Source organism: Pinus tabuliformis, chromosome Q (genome assembly GCF_031772625.1).
Source record: "Pinus tabuliformis cultivar Carrire ecotype Pingquan chromosome Q, CPIR1, whole genome shotgun sequence".
Taxonomy (NCBI): domain Eukaryota; kingdom Viridiplantae; phylum Streptophyta; class Pinopsida; order Pinales; family Pinaceae; genus Pinus; species Pinus tabuliformis.
Genome location: NC_142296.1, coordinates 1304728209 through 1304755178, shown reverse-complemented (window position 1 = coordinate 1304755178; position 26970 = coordinate 1304728209). Strand labels below are relative to the sequence as shown.

General features: G+C 42.1%; 1 protein-coding gene across 1 annotated transcript in view; it reads left to right on the top strand.

Annotated features, from left to right (window-relative positions):
* Positions 1–26970, top strand: part of LOC149224623 (putative serine/threonine protein kinase IRE4) — a gene marked incomplete at its 5' end in the record, with an annotated part of 486106 nt that overhangs the window by 125013 nt on the left and 334123 nt on the right. Inside the window, one exon of the mRNA XM_089388232.1 lies at positions 2110–2202. Coding sequence (XP_089244358.1) covers positions 2110–2202 — 93 coding nt within the window. The remainder of the gene's footprint in view (positions 1–2109; positions 2203–26970) is intronic.

Sequence of the window (26970 nt, the reverse complement as noted above, 5' to 3'; positions counted from 1 at the left end):
AATTTGATGACTAAAAAAAGTTTGCAACAATGCCAACTTGGTTTTAATTTCACCTTATCGCTCCCATTCAGTTAAATGCCATTTCCCATAAACATACATTCAACATATAGAATTTTGGAAATGAAATTTTCAGATTAAAACACATGGGACTGTCAGCACATGTTGAAAATATATTGGACATAAACAGACCAACAACACATAAAAATACACACATATTTTTGGGCAACTTAGACCTAGGCAAACCCTTCAATCTTCTCCGGGGAAACCCTGTTAGAGAGCTCTTCAAATTTATTTATCTTTTAAGTTCAAATACATTTGTAGACAAAACAAAACAACAAAATACAATTTATCTCTTCAGCCCAAAACTCCTTGAAAATCGTGCCCACTTTGCCTTGATTTCTGTGCCACTTGAAGCTGAAAATATGTGCTATGCAGATACGACCGTACGGATTTTTTTTCATTTTTTTCAAAAACTTCTCTCGAACAGCGTGCAACTCACAACATTCAATGTTGTTCGTATTGTACCTTCTGCTGTCTTCTAAACCTTGATTTCCATGACCAACTTTGCCCAGAAATCACTCCTTTAGCTTGCTGCAACAAATTTCTCCTTCAGAACTTTTCTCCAGCTCTTAGCCTCCTTTCTCCAATTTGCTCATGAAAAATGAATGAAATCTCTCTTTTCTTTTCCCCCTTTTGTTTCCCTAAATGACTTTTGGGCAACCCTAAGATCTAATGGTTCAGATTCATTTAGATCAAGGGATGAGAATAAATGTGCATTTAATTCTCACTTCTATTTTTTAACTCACCCATTAAATAAAGTTCCCACATTGTACTTTATGTCTAGTCACTTTTCACTTTATAATTTAACATTGACTTTACCACTTATAAAGTCACTTTCACTTTATAAAGTCACACTTAGAAAAAGAATTATTTTGGACACTTTTCCCTAGGTAGAGACTAACCCATGGGAAACCACTTGTCCAAGGTACATTAAAAATCAACATTTATTGATGGTGAATCTGCTGGAAGGAAGAATGATTTGAATTGGCATCTAGAGGTGGAAATTTCAGAAGTTATGGTTTTTGGATTTCTCATTTGATCTGATTCTATAAGAATATATTTTTCTGGGTTTTCCCCTTGGAGGGGTTTTGCGCTGGCTTGGAGCCTATATCTTGTGTTCTATTGCCTTATGTGATCTTCATGTTTTATGGTAATTGCTTGATGAAGAAAGAAAACTTAATATCAAATTGATAACAGTCTCGCAAGTAATTGTCATGTAATGGAAATCTGATAATCAATTGAACACCCTCCTGATTTCTAACAGTCACTGTCTGGAATGACCTGACAAACCCTTTAATTTGGGCATGGATTCTAGTGCTGAAGATGTTATTTAGAATGCTGAATCACTTAATTGAAAAGGCTCACAGATAACAGTTTAATCCTGGTTGAAGGATCATTAATCTGCATTCGATCAATGCGATTATTTGCCTAAAGTGAGTTGTAGTAGATGATGCCAAAAGCAAGTTGGTTAACAAATCAATAAACAATGCAGGAAGGAATTATTAAGAATTTGGTAGAAGCAAACAAATGTGATGGCAAGAAATGAATGTTTGTGTATTGGTTATTGATGTTTGTGATCTTTGGATAAGCACAGGCTAACGTTACTCTGCATCAACACTTTGTGTAAAAGTTGGCTTTGTTCTCTTTGAACACTTACTGTGGACCAACAGACCTGTATTTACAGCCCTTAGCTCAAGTTAAAGGCTCACAGTCATCATAATGTTTAGAGGGGCTATTTTAGGAATTTAGTTTGTGTTCCATCTTACATTAGCTACTAGCTCTGTGCTCATCAGAAGGTGTCATATGTAAGATAAACTATGTCAACAAAATTGTAATAGCCTGGGTTTCTTTGGTCTCAATAGTTGCTAAATATATGTTTTGATTCTTTCTAGTCTACTCATTTTCCCAACATTTTATTAGGAAATCACTAAGATATATAAAAACACCATTTTGGGCCACTTGAAATATATTTCTATATTGATGGCCTGGGTTATAATTACTCGTGTTTATAACAGTATTATATTCTTGTTTCTGTTTTGTGGCATCCAGGTCCTTAGAAAAGTAGACATGATTCGAAAAAATGCAGCAGAGAGCATATTGTCTGAGCGTAACATTCTGATCACTGTACGGAATCCTTTTGTGGTAAGTTTCTATTTTATAAGATCACTTGTAAGAATCTTCACTCTCTTTCTGATGCTGTCTTGTTTAATTCATTCTGTGCATTCCATAAGGAGGACCATTCTTCTTAATTAGAGGATTGTTACCAGCCGTAGCTTGTATGCTTTTTTACGAACATGTGATATTATTTAAGTTGAAAAGGAGTCCCCATATATGACTCTACCATTTGGTTCCAAAGTTGTATTCTTTATACTATATATCAAATTTATTATGGTTCCATTGATTCCTTTCTCCTTACTAAGAGAAGATTACAGCACTAAATCATGTAAATATGTTATGGGGGACGCTGTCTTGTTTAATTCATTCAGGACCATTCTTCTAAATTAGACAGTTGTTTCCAGCAGAAGCTTGTATGTCTTTTTTCAAACATATGATATTCTTTAAGTTGAAAAGGAGTGGCCATAGATGACTCTACCATTTGTTTCCGAAGTTGTATTCTTTATATTATATATCGAATTTATTATGGTTCCATCGATTCCTTTCTCCTTGTTAACTGAAGATTACAACAGTAAATCATGTAAATATCTTATAGAGAATAAGTGCCAAAAATGCAATTGAATTCTTGACTGTTTTGATTACAGATCTCTGGTTTTCTTTACTGAAATTGGACTCAATATAGTTTAACGTTTAAAGTTAAAATTTGTTTGGCAATCTCTCGTGGCATCATAAATTAATTGACACTACAGCTCTGTTAAGAAACTATCACCGTAGCAGTCTGAGTAGATCATCATGGGACAGCCTCGCTGTGGTTTATACATAAAATCTACATTTTTAGCAATCGTTCAACTGTATGGGTAAGTATACTTTTGTTATTTTCAAAGAAGCCATTTTCCTTGCAATAAGCATAGTTATGGGAAAGTTTAAACGTCTCGTTATCGTAAAAACTTTCTAAATGTGTTTCAATCAGTTTTGAACAGAAACAGTAATTGCAAAACTGAGTGGTTAAAATTTCACAGCTAATCAGACAACTTCAAGTTGGGTTAATACTATTGATTAATGCAAGAGCCATCCACTTGTTGAAATTTCTAAGCATTACCCATTAGAAATTTTATCTATATTCTCTAGTTTATTTCGCCTACTTGTTTAATTACTAATAAGTTACTTAACCATGTAAACACTGAAATAAACACAATATAGTCTCAACCATCCACAGATCAACAACTGAAAGAAATAGACAAACACACAAGGGACACCGTTATTTTTGGACAATAGTCCCCGGAAAAACCCAACTTGGGAAAACCGGTGTAGCAGTTTTGAGGGTTTTATTATTAAGCAGCTTTTCTTGAGTACACTGGGTGCCACACTGGCTCACCCGACAGAGAAAATAATTTGGCAGTAATACCTCTCTTCGGGAGAAGATATTTTGAAAGTCTGGCCCACAAAACCCTCCCCAGCACAATCTGAAGCACTGCGTTAGCCCTCTTGGCCTCTGCGTCAACGCTCTTGGCTTCTGCGTCAGCCCTTTGAGGTTCTGCGTAGCCTCTCTAGCCCTCTGCGTCACTTTTGCAGCCTCTGCGTGGGTTACGCAAGCCCTTTTGGCCTCTGCGCAGTCACTGTTGGCCTCTGCGTGGCTCCCTCAGGCTCTGCGTCTAACTCCCTGCCTCTGCGCTGGTCTTCTGGCACTATCTTTGCCTCTTTGCTTCGTACTCACTGCCCCTCATTGCAATACTGATCATTGGTTCAATTTCTCTTAGCAAACCCTGCTCTAGAAAATCGAACTGATTGATCACTCTGGTGTATCTTCAATTGACCTTCAAGCCTCCTCTTATACCTTTTTCTGTTGAGTCTTCAACGACCGAGATTAAATCTCTAATCAACGGCTAAGATTAGATTTGGCTTGATCCATGTCATTTAGAACCTTCTAGCCCAATTTTATATTAATACCCATTAATATTTTTATTTTCCTAAGTTTAGACTTAGGAACCCATTAAAAATATTAATTATTTTAATATCTCCTTCACTTGGTAGAATTTCCCCAAACCATTTCTGGGTCTTCGAGATCTCATGTGCTTTAGCCTCTCCACCAATTTTCATGGCTAGAGCACATCCGATGCTACCCCAAATCAACAGTCCCTCTTAGTGAGGAATGTGCTCTAGTAACACTCCACCACTGAGCATCACCTTGATCATTCGGCACCGGTACCTATGCTGATGCTTGGCCTTCCTGGCCAACATCCTCTGCACCACTGCATCCTATATTGCTGCACATGGCTCTATCACTGCCACTGCTACATCTGTACAGCAACGCCTCTGCAACTGTGCTTTTGCTGGTCCTTCCTCCCAACACTGCAACTGCACTGCAGCCCTCTCTCATCATGCTGCATCGTGTTGCCCATAGCACTACCACTATTACTGCTGCACTGCAACTCAGTTACTGAGACAATGGTAACTAATCTACCCAACGACTGACATCCTTGTCAGGTTAGAAACCCTCCTGATGCTGAAGTTCTCTTTGTCGCTATCTTGTGCTCCCTCTGCTACTTCTGTGCTGCTGCAATAACTCTGTGCGTCTCGCACTGCTGCAAACACCTCTGTGCCTTTCTGCACTGTTGCAACCTCCTCTATGTCTCTCGCACTGCTGCAACCCTCTCTGCGCTACTAGGGACTACTGCACTCTAGCACTCTCTACCGCTCCATCCGCATCTGCTTGTACCAACATCTGTCATCCTGCTACTGTCACTTCAAGGCTCCTGTAGTCGGATATGATCCAAGAGTTTGGGTACCTCAAGGATTCTACCCCACATCTCTTGTAGTCCTCCTGACTACAACTTGATGTCACCCCACCTCTTCTCTAGAGGTACATGAGCGCTCATGGCACAATCGTCTTCATCCTCTACCTCCTTTTCCGCCTTTGCTGGCGCTGCCTTGCAGTCAGATGCCTCTCCCTTATTCTTCTTCCTTGGACATTGGTTTGCATAATGGCCTAGTTCCCCATAGTTGAAACACTTTATCTTGGAGAGGTCCTTTTTCTTCCTCTTCCCCTTCTCCCCCACGGATGCCAGAGCTGCATCTTCTTCCTCCTCTTTCTTGACGTAGGCTCCTTTGCTGCTACTTCCCGTCTTGGTCAGTCGTTTGATCTCTTCTTGGCAAAGAGCTGCCCACAATTCTTGCCAATCTGGAAGATTCGCTCTGCCCAGAATGTTCTGGACGAATGTCTCCCACTCCTCGGAGACTGCGTTTGGGGCGGCCCTCACCATCATCCGGCGTGGCAACCCTCTGATACCATTGTTGAAATTTCTAAGTATTACCCGTTAGAAATTTTATCTGTATTCTCTGGTTTATTTCGCCTACTTGTTTAATTACTAACAAGTTATTTAACCATATAAACACTGAAATAAACACAATATAGTCTCAACCATCTACAGATCAATAGCTGAAAGAAATTGACACACACACAATGGACACCGTTATTTTTGGACAATTGTTCCCGGAAAAACTCAACTTGGGAAAACTGGTGCAACAGTTTTGAGGGTTTATTATTAAGCAACTTTTCTTGAGTACACTGGGTGCGAAATTGGCTCACCCGACAGAGAAAATAATTTGGGAGTGATACCTCTCTTCTGGAGCAGATATTTTGAAACTCTGCCCCACAAAACCCTCTCCAGCATAATCTGAAGCACTGTGTCAGCCCTCCTGGCCTCTGCGTCAGCCTGAAACCCTCTGCGTCAACCCTCTGAGGCTCTGCGCAGCCTCTCTGGCCCTCTGCATCACTTTTGCAGCCTCTGCGTGGGTTACATAGGCCCTTATGGCCTTTGCGCAATTACCTCTGGTCTCCGCGTGGCTCCCTCAAGCTCTGCGGCTTCCTCTCTACCTTTGCACTGGTCTTCCGACACTATCTCTGCCTCTCTGCCTCATACTCACTGCCCCTCACTGCAATACTGATCACTGGTTCAATTTCTCTTATCAAACCCAGCTCTAGAAAATCGAACTGACTGATCACTCTGGTATATCTCCAACTGACCTTCAAGCCTCCTCTTATACTTTTTCTGTTGAGCCTTCAACGACTGAGATTAAATCTTTAATCAACAACTAAGATTAGATTTGGCTTGATCCATGTCATTTAGAACCTTCTAACCCAGTTTTATATTAATATCCATTAATATTTTTATTTTCCTAAGTTTAGAGTTAGGAACCCATTAAAAATATTAATTATTTTAATATCTCCTTCACTGGGTAGAATTTTCCCAAACCATTTCTGGGTCTTGGAGATCTCATGTGCTTTAGCCTCTTCATTAATTTTCATGTCTAGAGCACATGTGATGCTACCCCAAATCAACACCACTTGCATCTGTACTTTCATAAGACGAGAAACAAAATCATGAGAAAACATCAATATGAAAGCAAGGGTGAGTGCAACCTGTTGTCTCCTGGATTGTATAGACACCGCAACAACCGCTCAGGGTGGGGGCTGTCACTATGATCCCCGCCCACTCCGTTCTAATTGTCTCCCAACAACAGGCTATGGGGTGTAGTCCCTATGGAATGAGATGAATAAAAACAAGTTGGAAACCAACTTGCTTGGGAGACACGGATTAATGATACCTCCCCATGTGTTCCACCCACCTAGTGCCTCCGGCACTGCAGAGATTATGGCTCTGACGACTGCAAGGTTACTGTGTTAAACACTAAGAAGAATTGAATCCCTCAAGCTAATTGGAAAAGGGGCGCCCTAAGAGTGTATCAACCTACCTTATGCTAGGAGGTAAGTTCTTAAATGCAGGCTAGATCCTAGAATGCTTGCGTAATATAGATTGAGTGAATTTATTTTGAGTTGAGATTGGTTTATGCTATTTAAGTACTTATGGTGAAATATCTTTTAAAAAGAGTACTTAACAATGATGAGATGACAATCTTAAACAAGATAAATGCTTAGAGACACAAGTGCAAGCTTCAACAATATTCCACAAGATGTTTAACCAATTAGATCAACTTATCCACTTATCAATTAAGATGCCAATCACACTTACCAAAGATGTAAAACAAGATTACTCGTGATCTTATTACTCAATGCTAAAGAGATATTCAACTAGATTCACAAGATACTTGTCGCTCGGATTGTACAGATAGCACGACGACTGTCAAGACGAGGGCTGTCACTCTGATCCCTGCCCACTCTGTTGTAGCTGTCTCCCAACAACAGACTATGTGGAGTAGCCCCTATAGAATGAGGTGAAGGAAAGTAAGTTGAGAAATAAACTTACCTGGGAGACACGGAGGCCACTCGGTTGGAATTAAGCAATATTATGATTAAATTAGATTTTCTATTATGAGACCAGTGCCTTAATGGAGTCACAAATTCTTGCCTCTTTTGAATTGAAACCAAATGACCGGATGGACACGTGCTGCTCGAATGATTAACTAACCGATATGATGTGCAAATTTCAACAATATACCTAGATACCAAGATACTCAAGATGTCAAATGCCAATGGTAGTCAATCAAGATGCTGATTACAGATTTATGATAGTGTATCTCAGTAATACATATTCAAAAAATTCAGACTTGATCAATGTTATAACAACAGTAAGAAAATGCTAAACCAACAATGCTTATGCTTGCCCAAGATCACAAAAATATGCCAATTTAGAAAATATGTATGTTAGTTTTCTCAAGATATATCGTTTGGAGAAATTCCACCCGGATGAGGAGTTATTAAAATAATTAATATTTTTAATGAGTTCTTAAGTCTAAACTTAGGAAAATAAAATTATTAATGGGCATTAATAAGAATATGGGTGAGAAACTTCTAAGTGATGAGGATCAAGTCTGTTTTAATCTTAGTCGTTGAATAGGGACTTAATCTCGGCCGTTGATTCATCAACAAGAAAAGTATAAGAGGAGGCTTGAGGGTCAGTTGGAGATATACCAAGAGATCAAAGAGTTCGATTTTTCTGGGGCATGGTTTGCTGAGAAAGTCAAGTTAAGTGATTTGAGTTGCAGTGAGAGGGGTAGTTCGGCAGAGGGACTTCAGTCCAAGGCCGAGGATACATAGCAAAGAGGCAGAGCGGCAGCAAGAGAGACAACGTAGCTCCAGAGAGGGTGACACAAAAGCTAGAGTGGCTGATGCAGTCCCTTAGAGGCAGTGCTGCGGTTTTCTGTGGGGCAGAGAGAGCCGTAGTTCAACATATTGACTTTTGAGCAAGGGAGGCTCACTGGGAGGGTGACATAGCTCCTAGAGGAGGTGACGCAGTTTTAGTGCAGAGCTTGGAGCAGCCATTGCTGCCCAACACTGGGAACATCAGTTGTCATCTATGGGGTTTGATTATCCAGTTGTTGGATTGCCAAAATATCTGTCTCCAGATAGAGGTACTTCTGCTAGGTTTATTCTCTGTTGGGCGAGCTAGATTTGGCACCCTAGTTGTATTAACAAATTTGCTTAATAATACAAACCCTCTATATGCTGCACCAGTTTTCTCGAATTGGGTTTTTCAGAGGACAATTGTCCAAAAATAATGGTGTCCCTTGTGATTGTCTCAGTTTATTTCAGTTCATGATCTGTATGTATGTGTAGGCTGCAATAGTGTTTTCATCGTTGTTTAGGTAATTAAATAACTTGTTGAATGTAAAGAACAAGTAGGAGATGATAAACCAGTGATTGTAGTAGGATTTCTTATGTGTAGATTCAGAAATTTTCACACACCAATCTCAAGAAGTTGAGCTTCGACTCAAGTCTCGTGGATCTTACCTCCTATTGTTAGTTGGTAGGTTCTCTGATGTATCTAGTAAATACTAGGCCAGATATATGCTTTGCTGTGAACATCCTTAGTCAGTTTCAGTTGGAGCCTCATCATGATCATTGGATAGCTGCCAAGCATATATTGAGATATATTCGTGGTACAATACATCATTGCCTAAAGTACAATAGCAAGGAAGTCAAGTTGATTGGCTTCACAGATTTTGATTGGGGTGGCAGTGAGACCGATGGAAGAAGCACTACCGGAGGATGCTTTAGTTTGGGATCTGCCATGATCTCATGGATGAGTAGAAAGCAAGATCCTGTTGCTTTGAGTAGTGCTAAAGCAGAGTATGTGGCTGCATGTGAAGTAGGAAAGGAGACTGTATGGTTGAGGAAGCTTCTGACAGATTTGTTCGAGAAGTCTCTAGATCCTACTGTGATTAATTGTTTTAATCAAAGTTGTATCAATATGTTTGGAGATCCCGTGTTTTATGTTTAATACTCCCGACGGGTTTGTTGTATTGCAGGCTGCTTGATGTATGGGTTGGTCTGTACGCTGATGAAACCGTCGATTGCGGGGAAACTCAATTGTAAAAAACTGCCGAGTTCAGTGCGCAGTTAAAGGGGTCTTGCCATGTTTATAAGGGTTGTTGCCACATACTATTCAGGGCTTCAAGAACCTCTGTTGGAAAATGCCTGCTTGCTAAACTTCGACGTTTGTTTGGAACTACCCGGGTATTGAGGGATTTTGCTGCTAGCTTATATAAAGGACCATTCGTGTCAAAGAAAGGCAGAGAGGACTGACCGATTAATTCAGAATCTATTGTACAACAGACCCTGACCCTGGCAACAGGTCGGGGCCTCGCCTTGAGCAGCAGGGAGGTTTCGAGAAGTTGGAGAAGGCTCGATTATCCAAATTGGGTGTTTGGATAGGCGTTTGTGCACGTTTTTTCGCCAGGATTTTAGTGGTACTGTCTATTTCTAAAGCTGGGCTCTCCATTCTTCATCCATCTTCCAGCTTGGAGGTATAAGGATTGTGAAGAATGTTGCTTGTATTTTTATCACTTTTTATGCCACTTAATGAATGAAGGCCTCCCCACTATTGAGCAAGACTCGGAGACTTAGTCCAAATTGGACGAACTCCGTAATCAAATCATTGTGTCATGGTTATATGTTCTTCTGGTTATTTCTGCATTATTTATGTGTTTTTAAGTTCCATGGTTAATTAGCTTTGTTATATGTAATTCTGATGCATTTGTAAGTAAAAGATTTTGGATCAAGTTTGGTATCAGAGCAGATCTTTGTAGATGCGAATTGCAGGAGTTTATGCTAACGTGGAACAAGCTACGAAAAGGAGAAGGAACACTTAAGTCGTTTGATCCTGAAGCAGGTCGTGCACAACGAAGAAGAAACATGGTCAATGAAGAAGCTCATTGGAAGAGGAACAAAATTTCCGCAAGGTATTCTACAATATGGCAGGAAAGTAGACATGCTGTTCGCAGACTATGATAAGGCGCTTGGGCATGAGAAGAACGATGCCGATGACCATGGGTCAACAAATCATGAAGGTGGTGGAGAAGAGCCTCCTCCCTCACCTTCTTCAAGTGATAGTTCTCATCACTCTCATCGAAATTCCAAGCCGCCATCCAAGAAACCGTTCTCCAAGTTAGACATGAAGTTTGACCCGCCCATGTACAATGGAGAGTGTAGTGCAGAAAAACTTAATAACTGGATAAGGCAGATAGAGGTTTACTGCAGAAACCAGTAGATCGAGGAATATGAGGCGAAAGTCCAGTTAACATCTCTTCGGCTGAGCGACGCTGCTCTGGTTTGGTGGGAGAGTAAGTTGCAGAAGGGCAACACAAAGTCAGGTAACCTTCTGTCCTCTTGGTCTAGTTTTATTTCTGCATTGAAAGACCAATTTTACCCTTTGGGTTATAAACAAAAGGCACTTATGGAATGGCAATATCTAAGGCAAGGTAAAGGCCAAAATGTGCAAAGCTTCACTGAAGAATTTCGGAAACAAGCATTGAATTTGGGCATCTCTTTAGATTCGCTCGAGACTGTAATTAATTATGTAGGTGCGCTACATAGTTACATCAGACACTCACTATTACTGTTCGAGCCTACTACAATTGACGTGGACAGCGTAAAGGCTATTCATATTGAAAGCCAAGGCAAGAATGACAGAGATGATCAAGCCAAGAAACCACCATTCAAACCTCAGCATGGAAAATTCTAGAAGAAAGGCAAAGGGAAGGATAAGAAGACTGTCGTAGCCAAGAAAGGGGACAGAGAAACACTGTCTTGCACTCATTGCAAGAAAGATGGTCATGACGAGGAGCACTGCTAGAAGCTGCATCTAGAGCTGGGACCGAAGAGATTTAGCGGAAAGGGGAAACATAAGACAGTGGCTATAACGCAGGACCTTGGATCAGATTCTGGCGATGAGACATTGATCATAGTCGTGGGCATAAGAGGTACCCTTTCTGTTAATGATAGTTCTGATTCGATTGCAAGTACTAGTTATTTGAATGAGCCTGTAAGTAATGAGCGAAAGAGAATTGAGTTATTCCACATTAGATTTGTCATAAAACATACAAAGGTGGAAACTCTGTTCGATTTAGGTTCCCAAGCAAACTTAATCTCAGAGTCCTTAGTGAAAAAGTTAGGCCTTGAAACTAAGCCTCATCCGAGTCCATACTCGCTTGGTTGGGTAAGCGATAAAGCCAAACTACAGGTAACCAAGCAGTGTAGGGCCAGATTTGTTATTGCTTCTAAATTAGTTGATGAGGTAGAGTTAGATGTTGTGCCTTTGGACATCTGTGGAATCATCTTGGGAAGCCCGTATTTATATGACAAAAAGGCAGTTTTCTTTCGACATGAAAACAAATACCACCTCACAAAGGATGGGGTAGAATATATAGTCAGAGCTCATCATACAAAAGTTAATGCTAGCCTTGTAAGTGCATGACAGATTAAACGACTGGTTAATTCCAACAAAGGGTGCATGCTCATGATAGTGAGAGTGAAAGAGGCCGAGATGGTTGACGCTTTCAAAGGTTGTAATCCTGATCATAAGAAAGAATTGTTTGAAATTATTTCTGATTATGATGGATTGTTTCAGGAACCGAGAGGATTGCCCCCAAAACAAGAAATCCAACATGAGATCCATCTGCAACAGGATGCTCCTTTACCGAATGTTGGCATGTACAGAATGGCTTCTATCGAGATGGAGGAGATCAAGAAACAGGTGCAGGAACTGTTAAATTAGGGAGTCATCAGATCGAGTTCTTCTCCTTGTGGCTCACCAATCGTGTTGGTGCCAAATAAAGACGACACATGGAGAATGTGCGTAGACTACAGGGTGCTAAACAAGATTACGGTGAAGAATCGATACCCTCTCCCTCGCATTGATGAATTGTTAGATCAGTTGAAAAATGTTGTTTATTTTACAAAATTGGATTTGTGTAGTGGATATCACTAGGTTAGAATTGCAGACCAGGACGTTTGCAAGACTGTGTTCAAAACCAAACAGGGGCCGTTCGAATGGATGGCGATGCCATTCGGATTGTGCAACGCTCTAGTCACGTTTATGAGGGTAATGAATGATCTATTTAGGGCCTTTTCCTTATAATTTGTGCTTGTATATCTAGATGTTATTCTTGTGTATAGTAGGACATGGGATGAACATGTATGTCATGTGAAGAAAGTGCTTGATGTTCTGAAACGAGAAAATTGTATATAAAACTGTCAAAGTGTGAGTTTGGGAAGACCTCTATGGTTTATTTAGGCCACATATTCGGTAATGGGCATTTGAGGATAGGTCCCTCTAAAGTGGATGTGATTATGAATTGGCCCGAGTCCACAAATGTTACAGAGGTCCGAAGTTTCTTGGGCGCAGTACAATATTGGAGAAGGTTCATTGCAAACTTCTCTGTTATCGTAGCCCCCCTTGCACACTTTGACCAGTGCGAAGCAGACCTTTCAGTGGGGAGGAAAGCAACATAAATCTTTCGACACACTGAAAGAGAAGATCAACACAGTACTAGTGCTAGCCTTACCAAACCTTCAGCAGCCTTTTGAGATTGAAACAAATGCCAGCGGATATGCCATGGATGCTGTATTGATGCAGCAAAGCAAGCTTGTATGTTACCATTCAAAGACTTTCTCCCAGGCTATTGTGAATTATCCCACGTACGACAGGGAGTTGTACGCCTTGGTTAAGAGTGTGAAGAAGTGGAAACACTACCTGATTGGCAAAGAGACCATCATCCATATGGGTCATTAGCCCTTGTAGTACCTTCAGTCATAGACCAAGCTTCAGCAAGCCCGTCATTTCAGATGGATGGGATTCCTCCAACAGTTTCATTTGGTAATAAGATACAAGAAGGGCGCCAACAACAAAGTAGCAGATATGCTTTCTCGCCCTCCTATTTCTGCATCTATAGTTTTGCAAAATGTTTCTTTATCGTTAGAAAGTTATGCTAACAGTGTGCTAACGATGATGATTTTAAAGAGAATTATGTAAAACTGACTCATGGATCGCAGGTGGACAATTATTACTTGTAGGGAAATCTATTGTACCACCTTAGCAAACTGTGCATACCCATTGATGAAAGGGTTCATGTAATCTGAGAGGCTTATACCTCTTTGGTGTCTGGTCATTTTGGAATTGAAAAAACTTTGTCATTTACAGAGGTTTTGTTTCTGCCCTCATATGAAAAACATTGTGACTCGCTTTGTAAAGGGTTGTGTGTTGTGTTCTGTTTCAAAGCCCTCTAATAGAAAACTTGGGCTCTACACACCACTCCCTATTCCGAGTCGACCATGGGAAAGTGTGTCCATGGACTTTGTAGGAGGTTTGCCTATGTCTAGGAAAGGTCATGACTATTTGTATGTCGTTGTGGATTGTTTTAGTAAAATGTGTATTTTAATGCCTTGTAAAAAGCAAGTCACTGCTGAGCAGACTGCTTATCTTTTCTTTCAACATGTTTGGGTCCATTTTGGGTTGCCCACATCTATTGTGTTAGATTGAGACTCTCGCTTTCTTGGAGAGTTTTGGACCATCTTTTGGAGAATGATGGACACTAAGTTGAAAAGAAGTACGACATTTCATCCACAGACCGATGGGCAGACAAAGGTCGTCAACCGCACTGTGGTACACTTGTTACGAGGCTATTGTGGAAAACATCCAAGTTGTGGGATGAACAACTTCCTTATTTGCAACATGCATACGATCGAGCAACACATTCATCTACACAGAGCTTACCGTTTGCGACATGTTTTGGCTATCTACCAAGAGATCCCTTAGACATGGTCTTTGGGAAAGATGAGGATGGAAATGGACGAGATGATAGGGACAAAGCACGAAAGTTTATTCAACGAATACATGTGATTCATCAGGCAGTACAGGAGCAGTTGGAGAAGAGTTAGGCTTGGTATAAAGTTTGACATGATAAGCACCGGGTTGACCATCAGTTTCAAGTTGGGGACAATGTATGGCTCCACATTAGCAAGGATAGAATGAAGGGAGAAGGGAAGAAATTGAGAACCATTCGATAAATGTTGAAAACCTGAAGCTTTATGAACCTCCATTGATTATGGATACCGAAGAGGTTGCACAGATTCCTACAGTGGATGATTTTGCACCAGAGTGTCTATCTAAGTTACTCGAAGATATCATACTTGACCGGAAAACCAGAACTTCACGACGGGGAGATGTGGAGTACATTCGTGTTGGCTTCAAAGGAATGCATCCGAGTAAAGCTCAATGGATGGAGAAAGAGAAAGTGAGGGATCAATTTCCTCACTTACCAGTTGATTGAAAAGGCTTTTGGAGGTCTAAAAGCTCTTAGTGGGGAGGATTGATTCAGGTGGATCTTTAGAAAGTACCAGTGGCATGGTAAAAGGCTCAAAAACTCAAAGTGGCAGAATCTGGATAAACTTAGCATCAAATCGAAGTGCTCGTCATTTTGATTCCAACAGTGTGGACGACAGTCAAATCCGAGTTGATATGAAGAAGTTAGAGCAAGTCAAAGTTTGTGTTTGACTTGAACAGGGGGCAGGAGGAGATTGTTGAAGTTTCTAAGTCTAATAGTTAGAAACCCTCCATGTACTTTTTGATTTATTCCTTCCTACTTGTTCTGATTAATTAATAAGTTATTTACCATGTAAATACTGAAAATAAACACAAATACATGCTCAACACATTACAGATCATTAACTGAAGGAAATAGAAACAAGCACACAAATGACACTGTTATTTTTGGACCCGGAAGAACCCAATGCGGGAAAACTGGTGCAACTATCTGAGGGTTTGATTTATTAAGCAGTTTCAGAATACAATCTGGGTGCCAAATCCAGCTCACTCAACAGAGAAAAATCTTGGCAGTAGTACCTCTCATGTGGAGACAGATGCTCTGGTTGAAACCCCAGATAAACACTCGACAACTCCTTAGCTCCAATCTGCCCCACGAAAAACCCCAGCGTCAGCCTCTAGGGACTGCGTCAGCCACTTCTACCCTTTGCGTTAGCTTTCCTGGTAGTTCCGACACTTCCCGACAGTTCCGATTGTTCCCGACAGTTTCAGCTTCTGCTCTCTATGTTAGCTTTCTTGGCTATTCCAGGCAGTTCCAGCTTCTGCCCGTTGTGTCAGCTTTCCCGACAGTTTCGGCAGTTCCTGACAGTTTCGACTGTTCCCGATAGTTCCGACTTCTACCCTCTGCGTCAGCCTTCCTGGTTGTTCCGGGCAGTTTCGGCTTCTGCCCTCTGCGTTAGCTTTCCCGGCAGTTCGGCAATTCCCGACAGTTCCGGCTTCTGCCCTCTGGTCAGCTTTCTCGGCTGTTCCGGCAGTTCCCTACAGTTTCCACTGTTCCTGGGAGTTTCGGCTTCTGCCCTCTGCGTCAACTTTCCCGGCTGCTGCGTTGATCCTCTCGACACTATCTCTGCCTCTCTGCTTCTGTATTCACTGCCCCTTAGCTGCAACTTCAGATCACTCTCTCAACTTTCTCAGCAAACCCAACCCTAGAAAGTCGAAATCTTGATCTCTTGGTGTATTCTCCAAGTGACCCTCAAGCCTCCTCTTATACTTTCCTCGTTGATAGATCAACGGCCGAGATTAAGTCCCTAATCAATGGCTAAGATTAGATCTGGCTTGATCCGTGACTTTTGGACCATTCTAACACAATTTTATATTAATTCACACTAATATTTTAATTTCCCCTAGTTTAGACTTTAAAGACTCCATTAAAAATATTAATTATTTTAATATCTCCCAAACTGTTTAGAATCTGCCCAAACCCTTTCTGGGTATTGGAGATCTCATGTGCCTTAGTCTCTCCGACAAATTTCGTGGCTAGAGCACATCTGATGCTACCCCAAATCAACACTCCCTTTTAGCGAGCACTGTGCTCTAGCAATACTCCTCATTGAATATTACTCTGATCATCCGACATTGGTCCCTGATACTAGGCCTACTGCCCATCATCTGTATTGCTGCATCCTTTACTGCCACCCATGGCTCTTCCACTGCCACTGCTGCATTTGTACGACAACTCCCTCTACATCTGTGTTGCTGCCCATGGCCCTGCCACTGCCACTGCCACTGCTGCGTTTGCACTGCATCCCCTCTCATCATGCTGCATCGTGCTGCCCATAGCACCGCCACTGCTAACTGCTGCACTGCAACTCAGTTACTGAGAAGTAACTGATCTCCCAACTCTGACATCTCTGTCAGACTAGAGACACTCTCGATGCTGAAGCTCCCTTTGTCGCTGACAAGTGCTCCCTCTTTGACCTCTGTGCTGTTGCAACAACTCCCTGCATCTCGCACCGTTGCACACCTCTCTGTGCCATCCTGCACTGGTGCAACACTTCCGTGCCTCTCGCATTGTTGCAGCCTGCTAGCCTCGCGCTGTCCTGGGAATCTTGCACTATATCTCTCTCTGCCGCTCAATCCTCATCCGTCTCTACCGACATCCGCCAGTCTTGACACTCCCCTTCGGGGCTCCCATAGCCAGGTATAATCCAAGAGGTTGGGTACCTCGAGGATCCTGCTTCTCATCTTCTGTAGTCCTCCTGACTACAACACGATGTCTCCCCACTTTTGCTCAAGTGGTGTGTGTGCACTCATGGCACAGACATTGTCTGTCTCCACTTCCTTCTCTGCCCTTGCTGGTGCTGCCTTGGTCTCGGAAGCCTCTCCCTTGCTCTTCTTCCTCGAACACTGGGTCGCATAATGACCCAACTCCCCATAGTGGAAGCATTTGACCTTGGAGAGGTCCTTCTTCCACTTTTCTTGCTTACCCTCAGATGCTAGGGCAACATCCACCTCCTCCTTGATTTTGATCCTCTTGTTGTTGCTTCCCGTCTTGGTCATCCTCCTGATTTCTTCTTGGTGAAGAGCCGCCTATAAAAATTTCACCTGTAGAACAAACCGATATATGCAATGTCCTAAAGCATAATACTTGTTCTACTTCTACAAAATATTAAGCAAAAGCATAATCGTAATCATGAGCAACGTCAGGTAGAAACATGCATAACTGATCAAGAGAATTAATCACACATAACACAAGATATATCCAGGGGAAAGCATCAGCATAAAACCCCAACCATGTATTATCAATCAAGTGGAAATCCTCTTCACAATACAAAAAGAATTAGCTCTCAAGCTATTCAGTTCTCAATGAACTATGAAGATATGAAGATATGTCTCATGAACCAACCAAGCCCTGTTTATATAGGCTTTCCCTATGGTCCTTACGTAGTTTGCTTAGGAAATAATAGCAAAAGCATATGCTATTAATTCCAACATACCAAAAACAACCAATGGTCCAACTACGTATTCCTTGAGAACACTAGTTCCTCAACCATGCAAAAACTACTTACTAGAAATAGTTAAGCATCTGATAGTACACTGTCCCACATCTGATCTCAACTGGGTCTTTGACAGAACTGACATGCAACAGTTATCCATGAGTGAATCCTCAGTTATCTAAAATAATAGTTGTCACATGCATGCAAGCATTAACAAACTATATTTTATTATTTTAACAACTTGTTAAAATAATCTAACTGGACTTGACTAGTAAGAACTAAGTCAACTGATTCTCTCATTATAGAACTAAACCTTATCTCCTTTAATCAAGGGATAAATTCCTAAATCAAGGGAGAAAATAATTGCATGATCTCACAAAGACTTCAAGTTTAATTTTCATAATTAATTAACTCATGGAGATTAATTAATTAATATTTTAAACTGCTGTTAAGGCCAAAATTAATTTTACTTCCTATAGATAGACTAGGCACTGCTATAAATAGGAAGGGACCCAAAAATGCTATTTTTATAACTTTCTATTTTTAGCAGTTTCACCTTTCACCCAATGTGGCCAATGACCTTACTGGCAAAAATGCTATTTTTAGACATGCTATTTTTAGCAGGTCTATTTTTAGAACATTCTAAATTTAGCATTTCTTGTTGCACACTTTTCAACACTCTCAGGGATTATCAGCAACCTCGATCCTGTCTCTATGGAACTCAAACTTGCCCTTTGACAATCCTTTGTCAAAATATCTGCATCCTGTTCCTAGGTCGAAATATACTGCAACATCATGATCCTCTTGACTACACAATCCCGTAGACGATGATAGCGGATATCTATATGCTTGGACTTGTCATGAAACACTGGATTCTCAGAGAGTTTAATGCAACTTTGATTATCACAATATATCTCCGTCATATCCATCATCTGACCAAACAATCCCACTAGGATCTTCCGCATCTAGATGGCTTCACATGCAGCTTGACTTGCTGCCATGTACTTTGCCTCCGCTGAGCTAAGTGCAACTGATCTCTATTTCCAGCTATACCAAGAAACTGCAGCTGACCCAAGGTTGAAAATCCCTCTAGAAGTGCTCTTCCTGTCTGATGGGCTACCTGCCCAATCTGCATCTGTGAAGCCTTGGAGCTTCACTCTCTCTGTCTGCTTGTACCATAATCCATACTGTGTAGTGCTTCTGAGATATCTCAGCACATGCTTTGCCGCCTTCCAAAATAACTTGGTTGGCTGAACCATAGCTTGACTCAGTTGGTTCACTGCAAAGCACAAATTTGGTCGTGTGTTCACTAGATACATGAGTGAACCCACAAGCTGCCGATAAATTGTAGCAACTACTACCTCACCTGAAGTAGCATCCTCCTTCCTCCAGTTACCTGCTAGAGGAGTCTCCATGGGCTTGCACATATCCATGTGGAAGTGCCTCAGTATCTCATTGGCATATTTGCCTTGAGAAACATATACTTCCCCATCTCTCTGCCACACCTCCATGCCTAGAAAGTAGTGCATGAGGCCCATGTCCTTCATCTCCAACTCTCTTGCAAGATCCTTCTTGCAAGACTTGATCAACTCATCATCACCTGTCAAAATCAGATCATCGACATAAAGTACAATAATCAATAGCTTACCATCTACAATGATGTGGTAGACGTTCGCATCCGCTTCACTCTTGGTGAAGCCCAACCCGGTGAAATCGCTGTCGATCCTGGTATACCAAGCACGAGGTGCTTGCTTCAGCCCATACAATGCTTGCTTGAGCCGACACACATGTGACTCACAATCGAAGGTCTCAAATCCTTCGGGCTGTTCAATGTATACCTCTTCCTCAATCTCCCCATTGAGGAAAGCTGTCTTCACATCCATCTGATGGATCTTCGAAACCCATTTGTGCTGATAGTGCTAGAATTGATGAGTACCTTGAAACAGGAGCAAAAGTCTCATCATAGTCAATCCCCTCAACCTGTGAGAAACCATGGGCAACAAATCTTGCCTTATGTTTCTCAATATTGCCATCAGCTGCCTGCTTTACCTTGTAAAGCCATCGGGAAGTAACCACTGACTTGTCCCCCGGTCTAGGAACAACATCCCATACACTATTCCTCATGATAGAATCATACTCCTCTACCATCGCATCCATCCAAACTGGTTGTTGCACTGCCTCCTCAAAAGAAGAAGGCTCAGTCGCTACACACTCCCCAACTAGGGCCATGTAGCCAGTGTATCTATCGGGAGATCTCCTCTGTTTGCGATGAGAGGATGGCTGCCCCACATTCTCTCTTGCATCCTGCATCAATCTGTCAGCTTCCCGAGAGCGTTTTCACCCCTCTCTGGAAGACTCTCCAATAGTGGTGATCTCCACCACTGGAATCTCTACATGCGGCTACTCCGCATCATCAGGAGGCTCCTCCTCCTTAGGAACTAGTAGTTCCTCATCATCACCATGCAACTTGAGCTCCCTCTCAAGTGACTCTCGCATGGCTCGCTGCTCATCGAACTTCAGATCCCTGCGCACTACTGTCCTCTGACTGGCAGGCAGAAACACCCGATAGTTGTGAGGTGTATCCGTATACCCCACAAGTATTCCCAACTCAGCTGTTGGGTCTAGCTTCTTCCGAGCATCTTTGGTCACATGACAGTAAACTGGTGATCCAAAGATACGGAAGTGACTCACATCTGGCCGCTTCCCTAAAAAAGCCTCTATAGGTGTCTTCATCCCCAAAATACGATGAGGACTTCTGTTCTGAAGATACACTGCTGTATTGCATGCCTCAGCCCATAGATGAAGTGGTAGGCTTTGGTCATGCAACATCGCTCGAGCTGCTCCCACAATAGATCTGTTCTTCCTTTCGGCCACCCCATTCTGTTGTGGGTTATGAGGTGCCGTGAGTTCCCGTTTAATTCCTTCTGAAGCACAAAAGTCTTTAAACTGCTGGGAAACATACTCTCCATTGTTATCACTCCGCAAGGCCTTTATCTTCCTCCTTGATTCTTTCTCTGCCAAAGCTTTGAACTCACAAAACTTCAAGAAGGTTTGATCCTTCTTTTGCATGAAGTAGATCCAACATCTACGAGAAAAATCATCTATAAAAATAACAAAGTACCTTTGCTTTGCGGTGGAGGCTGTAGAGAAGGGCCCACATACATCTGAATGAACTCGATCCAGAACTGCTCCTGCTCTACCATCCCGATCATGAAAGGAAGCCTTCGCATACTTACCCAGAGTACAACCTTTGCATGTGCTTGTCTGCTCCAGTTTGCACTTGGGTAATCTGGTAGAAATTTGCTGCATGATCTTCAAGGCCCCATGATGCAAGTGGCCCAGTCTTCTATGCCATAACTCGCCAATGTCTTGGCCATGCACCTCTTCTGCCTTGGAACTGAGAGCAGCACAATCTTCTACCTGTAACTTGTAGAGATTCTTAATTCGAATCCCAATCTGTTTGGTCTGTCCAGTGCCGATATGCCTTAGGAAAACCTTTCCCAAACTAAAGACTACATCATAGCCTTTATCCTCAAGCATAGCAATAGACACAAGATTCTTTTTCAGCCCTGGTACATACATAACATTAGAAAGAGTGAGGGGAGAACCATGCTCCCTCTGAAACATAACTGTACCTCTACCCGAGACACAGTACTTTCTGTCATTGCTCATTTCAATTCGTATTTGGAGATCCTTCTCCTCCAAAGTGTTGAAAAGATTCTTGTCACTTGACATGTGGAAAGAAGCTCCACTGTCCAAATACCAAACACATCCCATGCTGGATGAAACCATGCATGCAATAAGCGACAAATCCATCTCAAACTGTGAAGCTAGTGCACCGTCATTAGATTCCTTGGAGGAACCTTTCTTCTTGGACTTCCTCTTTGGGCAATTATTAGCATAATGACCCAACTCATGACAATGAAAGCATCTCACCTTCGACTTGTCAAACTTCTTCCCTCCTTGAGAAGACTTGGAATGGGATGCCTTCCCTTTTCCTTTCTTAGCTTTAGAAGCTAAAGCCAAGTTCTCTTCATCATCATGTTTTGATGAAGAAGCTCCATCCCTGGTGCTCCGTCTGATCTCCTCCTGCATCAAATCCGACCGTAGTCGTTCCCAATCTGGCAGTTTGTCCCTTCCATCCACTGAGTCCTGGTAGCTATGCCAGCTCTTAGGAAGGTCAAGGAGTGCTAGACTCACCATATCCTCATCAGCTGTAGTGACTCCTACGCTTGCAAGCTCATCTTTGCAGGTGGTGAGCTTGTTCAAGAATGTAGAAATAGAGTCACCCTTTTCACACTTGATCTTTCGAAGCTTGTCCTTCAGTGCCAACTTCCTTTGATCACTGCTATTCTGATATAAATCTTTCAATGTTTTCCACATTGCAAACAGAGACTCCTTCCCATGGAGGCTTGAGACTATGTGATCTCGAACACCCTCCAAGAGAATTCTCCTAGCTCTAGCCACACACTTACCCCATTCCACCAACTCAGTCTTGTCAATAGGCTTAGGGACTTCTTGATCAATGAAATCCTTAAGCCCATTATCTTCCAAAACTGCCTCCATGCGATCCTTCCAAGCTATATAGTTTGAGTTGCCATCAAGGGCATACTCAAGCCTCAAACCATTGAACGCCATCGATGAAATAGATGTGATAAGAACTTGTGATCTATATCAAGAATAAGAAACTTCGAATTCCTCATGCTAGTATACTGTTCTTGCTTGATCACTTGTGCTCTGATACCATGTAGAAATTTCACCTGTAGAACAACGTTACAAACCGATATATGCAATGTCCTAAAGCATAATACTTGTTCTACTTCTACAAAACATTAAGCGGAAGCATAATCGAAATCATGAGCAACATCAAGTAGAAACATGCATAACTGATCAAGAGAATTAATCACACATAACACAAGATATATCCAGGGGAAAGCACCAACATAAAACCCCAACCATGTATTATCAATCAAGTGGAAATCCTCTTCACAATACAAAAAGAATTAGCTCTCAAGCTATTCATTTCTCAATGAACTATGAAGATATGAAGATATGTCTCATGAACCAACCAAGCCCTGTTTATATAGGCTTTCCCTATGGTCCTTACGTAGTTTGCTTAGGAAATAATAGCAAAAGCATATGCTATTAATTCCAACATACCAAAAACAACCAATGGTCCAACTACGTATTCCTTGAGAACACTAGTTCCTCAACCATGCAAAAACTACTTACTAGAAATAGTTAAGCATCTGATAGTACACTATACCACATCTGATCTCAACTGGGTCTATGAGAGAACTGACATGCAACAGTTATCCATGAGTGAATCCTCAGTTATCTAAAATAATAGTTGTCACATGCATGCAAGCATTAACAAACTATATTTTATTATTTTAACTTGTTAAAATAATCTAACTGGACTTGACTAGTAAGCACTAAGTTAACTGATTCTCTCATTATAGAACTGAACCTTATCTCCTTTAATGAAGGGATAAATTCCTAAATCAAGGGAGAAAATAATTGCATGATCTCACAAAGACTTCAAGTTTAATTTTCATAATTAATTAATTCATGGAGATTAATTAATTAATATTTTAAACTGCTGTTAAGACCAAAATTAATTTTACTTCCTATATATAGACTAGGGACTGCTATAAATAAGAAGGGACCCAGAAATGCTATTTTTAAAACTTTCTATTTTTAGCAGTTTCACCTCTCACCCAATGTGTCCAATGACCTCACTGGCAAAACTGCTATTTTTAGACATGCTATTTTTAGCAGGTCTATTTTTAGCACATTCTAAATTTAGCATTTCTTGTTGCATACTTTTCAACACCGCCCACATTTCCTCCCAATCTAGAAGGGTCGCCCTGCCCAACATGCTATGGACAAACACCTCCCAGTCTTCTGAGACTGCATTCAAGGCTGTTCTCACCATCAACTATGGATCTGGTGTGGCCCCTATGGAAGTCATCTGATCTCGGTTCTCCTTCAATCGACCGAGGAAGGTGTCAATCTGTTCTCCCTTCTGCATCTGGTATGACCGTAGTTGATTTTCTATGATCATCTTCCTCTGCAAGGAAGTATGCTGATACAACTTGGTCAGGGCCTCCCACATCTCCCGTGCCGTATTCTTCTCAGCAATATGTGGTACTATATGATTCTTGACCCTGTCAAGAATGATACTCTTGGCCGTCACCATTGCTTCCTCATACTTGTTATTGTCAGCTGGGTCAACTGGGACTGTTATCGTCTTCAAGGCGAAGTGCTTGACACGATTTCTGTCAAGTACGGATAAGATTCTGGCCTTCCAGACTACGAAGTTTGAGGCTCCGTCTAGTCTGTCATGGTCTCTTACTCTGTGTAGTGCCATTCTGTTGCTCTTCTACTTTCCTCCTGGAAGTTCTCGATGTGACTCCCTCTGAGCCTCGATTTTCCTCTTGCAAATCCTTTTGCCGATGTCGAGATGCCCCCTGCTCTGATTGTCTATGAAACTTCAACATTGATCTAGATTTCTCGGTTAGAAACCCTCGGTAGCAACTCTCTCCTCCTTGGCCTTACCCTGTTAGGTACTTTTCTGACTACAAAACCCCACCATCTCCACTCTGCAACTTATCCACAACCTTCTAAACCCCAACAACCTGAAGGTGAGAGATCCTAGGCTCTGCACTGTCCCAACACTGACAAACTAGCTCCCTAAGCCAACTGCGTCAGCTCACCTGGCCTCTGTGTGGCTCTTCGTGAGCATGTCTTTGCCTCCCTCAGGCTCTGTGCAGCCTCTTCTTGGCCTGAACTGGATGACGTAGGCATTGCATCACCCTACCTTGCTGTTTTGCTGCTAGGAACAACTTCTGTCCCCTGGGACAACTGTTTTCTGCTGCTACTCTGCTCGGCTGATGTCCCCAGTGCTCAAGTGATCTGCAACACCCTCTGATACCATATTGAAGTTTCTAAGTCTAATAGTTAGAAACTCTCCATGTACTTTCTGATTTATTCCTTCCTACTTGTTCTGATTAATTAACAAGTTATTTACCATGTAAATACTGAAAATAAACACAAGTACATGCTCAACACATTACAGAGCATCAACTTAAGGAAACAGAAACAAGCACACAAATGACATCGTTATTTTTGGACTAATGTCCTTGGAAAAACCCAATGCAAGAAAACTGGTGTAGCTATCTGAGGGTTTGATTTATTAAGAAGTTTCAAAATACAATCTGGGTGCCAAATCTGGCTTAGCCAACAGAGAAAAATCTCGGTAGTAGTACCTCTCCTTCGGAGACAGATGCTTTGGCTGAAACCCCGGATAAACACTCCGACAACTCCTTAGCTCCAATCCGCCCCACGAAAAACCCCAGCGTCAGCCTCTAGGGACTGCGTTAACCTCTTCTGCCCTCTGTGTCAGCTTTCCTGGAAGTTCCGACAATTCCCGGCAGTTCCGGCTATTCCCGACAGTTTCGGCTTCTACGTCAGCTTTCTCAGCAGTTCCGGCTTCTGTCCTCCGCGTTAGCTTTCTCTGCAGTTCCAAAAGTTCTGGCTTCTGCCCTCTGCATCAGCTTTCCTGGCTGTTCCAGTAGTTCCTAGCAGTTCCGGCTGTTCCTAGCAGTTCCAGCTTCTGTCCATGGCGTCAGCTTTCCCGAAAGTTCCGGCAGTTGCCGATTGTTCTCGGCAGTTTCCGCTATTCCTAGCAGTTCTGGTTTTGCCCTCTGCGTCAGCTTTCCTGGCTGTTCCGACAGTTCTTGACAGTTTCGGTTGTTCCTGACAGTTCCAGCTTCTGCCCTCTACGTCAGCTTTCCTAGCCGCTGTGCTAATCCTCCAACACTATATCTGCCTCTCTGCTTCTGTATTCACTGCCCCTCAGCTGCAACTCCAGATCACTCTCTCAACTTTCTCAGTGAACCCAACCCCAGAAAGTCGAAATCTTGATTTCTTGGTGTATTTTCCAAGTGACCCTCAAGCGTCCTCTTATACTTTTCTCGTTGACAGATCAACGACAGAGATTAAGTCTCTAATCAACAACTAAGATTAGATCTGGCTTGATCCATGACTTTTGGACCATTTTAACACAGTTTTATATTAATTCACATTAATATTTTAATTTCCCTTAGTTTAGACTTAGGGACTCCATTAAAAATATTAATTATTTTAATATCTCCCAAACTGTTTAGAATCTGCCCAAACCCTTTCTGGGTATTGGAGATCTCATGTGCCTTAGCCTCTCCACCAAATTTCGTGGCCAGAGCACATCTGATGCTACCCCAAATCAACAGAGATGACATGACAGGCACTCTCAGCGAATGGGGGAGCGCCAAGTGGTAGGCTGCCATTGGTCCCGCATATCGCATATCGCAGGAGGAAGAGGCCGTGACTTAAAGAAAATTGGCCCAGGGGAGTTATGGCTGCGATGTGATCAAATCGCAATCACTCATCACAAAAAGGCAAAGTGTTTCTGAATCGGCCCTCAACAGGATCCCGGGTGCGATTGCGATATCACCTATCACGGATCAGAGGGGATCCAGTGTTTATGAATTAGCCTTGACGAAGTCTAGTTGCGATGCAATATATGTCGGAATCGCAGTTCATAGAAGGGGAGTAGTAGCATGGAGTGGCAACTCCGGTTCCATGCCAATTGCGATTTGCGATGGGGTTTCCGGACCCGAGATTTTATGTGTTATGTTTAATACTCCTGGCGGGTCTGCCGTATCGTAGGCCGTTTGATGTATGGGTTGGTTTTTACACCGATGAAACCACCGATTGCGGGGAAATGCCGATTGTAAAAAGCCGCTGAGTTCAGCGCGCAGTTAAAGGGGTCTTTCCATGTTTGTAAGGGTTGTTGCCACATACTATTCAGGGCCTCGAGAACCTCTGTTGGAAAATGCCCGCTTGCTAAACTTTGACGTTTGTTTGGAACTGCCCGAGTATTGAGGGATTTTGCCGCCAGCTTATATAAAGGACCATCTGTGTCAGAGAAAGGCAGAGAGGACTGATCGATTAATGCAGAATTCATTGTACAGCAGGCCCTGACCCTGGCAACAAGTCGGGACCTCGCCTTGAGCAGTAAGGAGGTTTCGAGAAGTTGTAGAAGGCCCGATTATCCAAATTGGGTGTTTGGATAGGCATTTTTGCATTATTTTTCGCTAGGATTTCAATGGTACTGTCTGTTTCTGAAGCTAGGCTCTGCATTCTTCGTCCATCTTCCAACTTGGAGGTATAAGGATTGGAAAGAATGTTGCTTG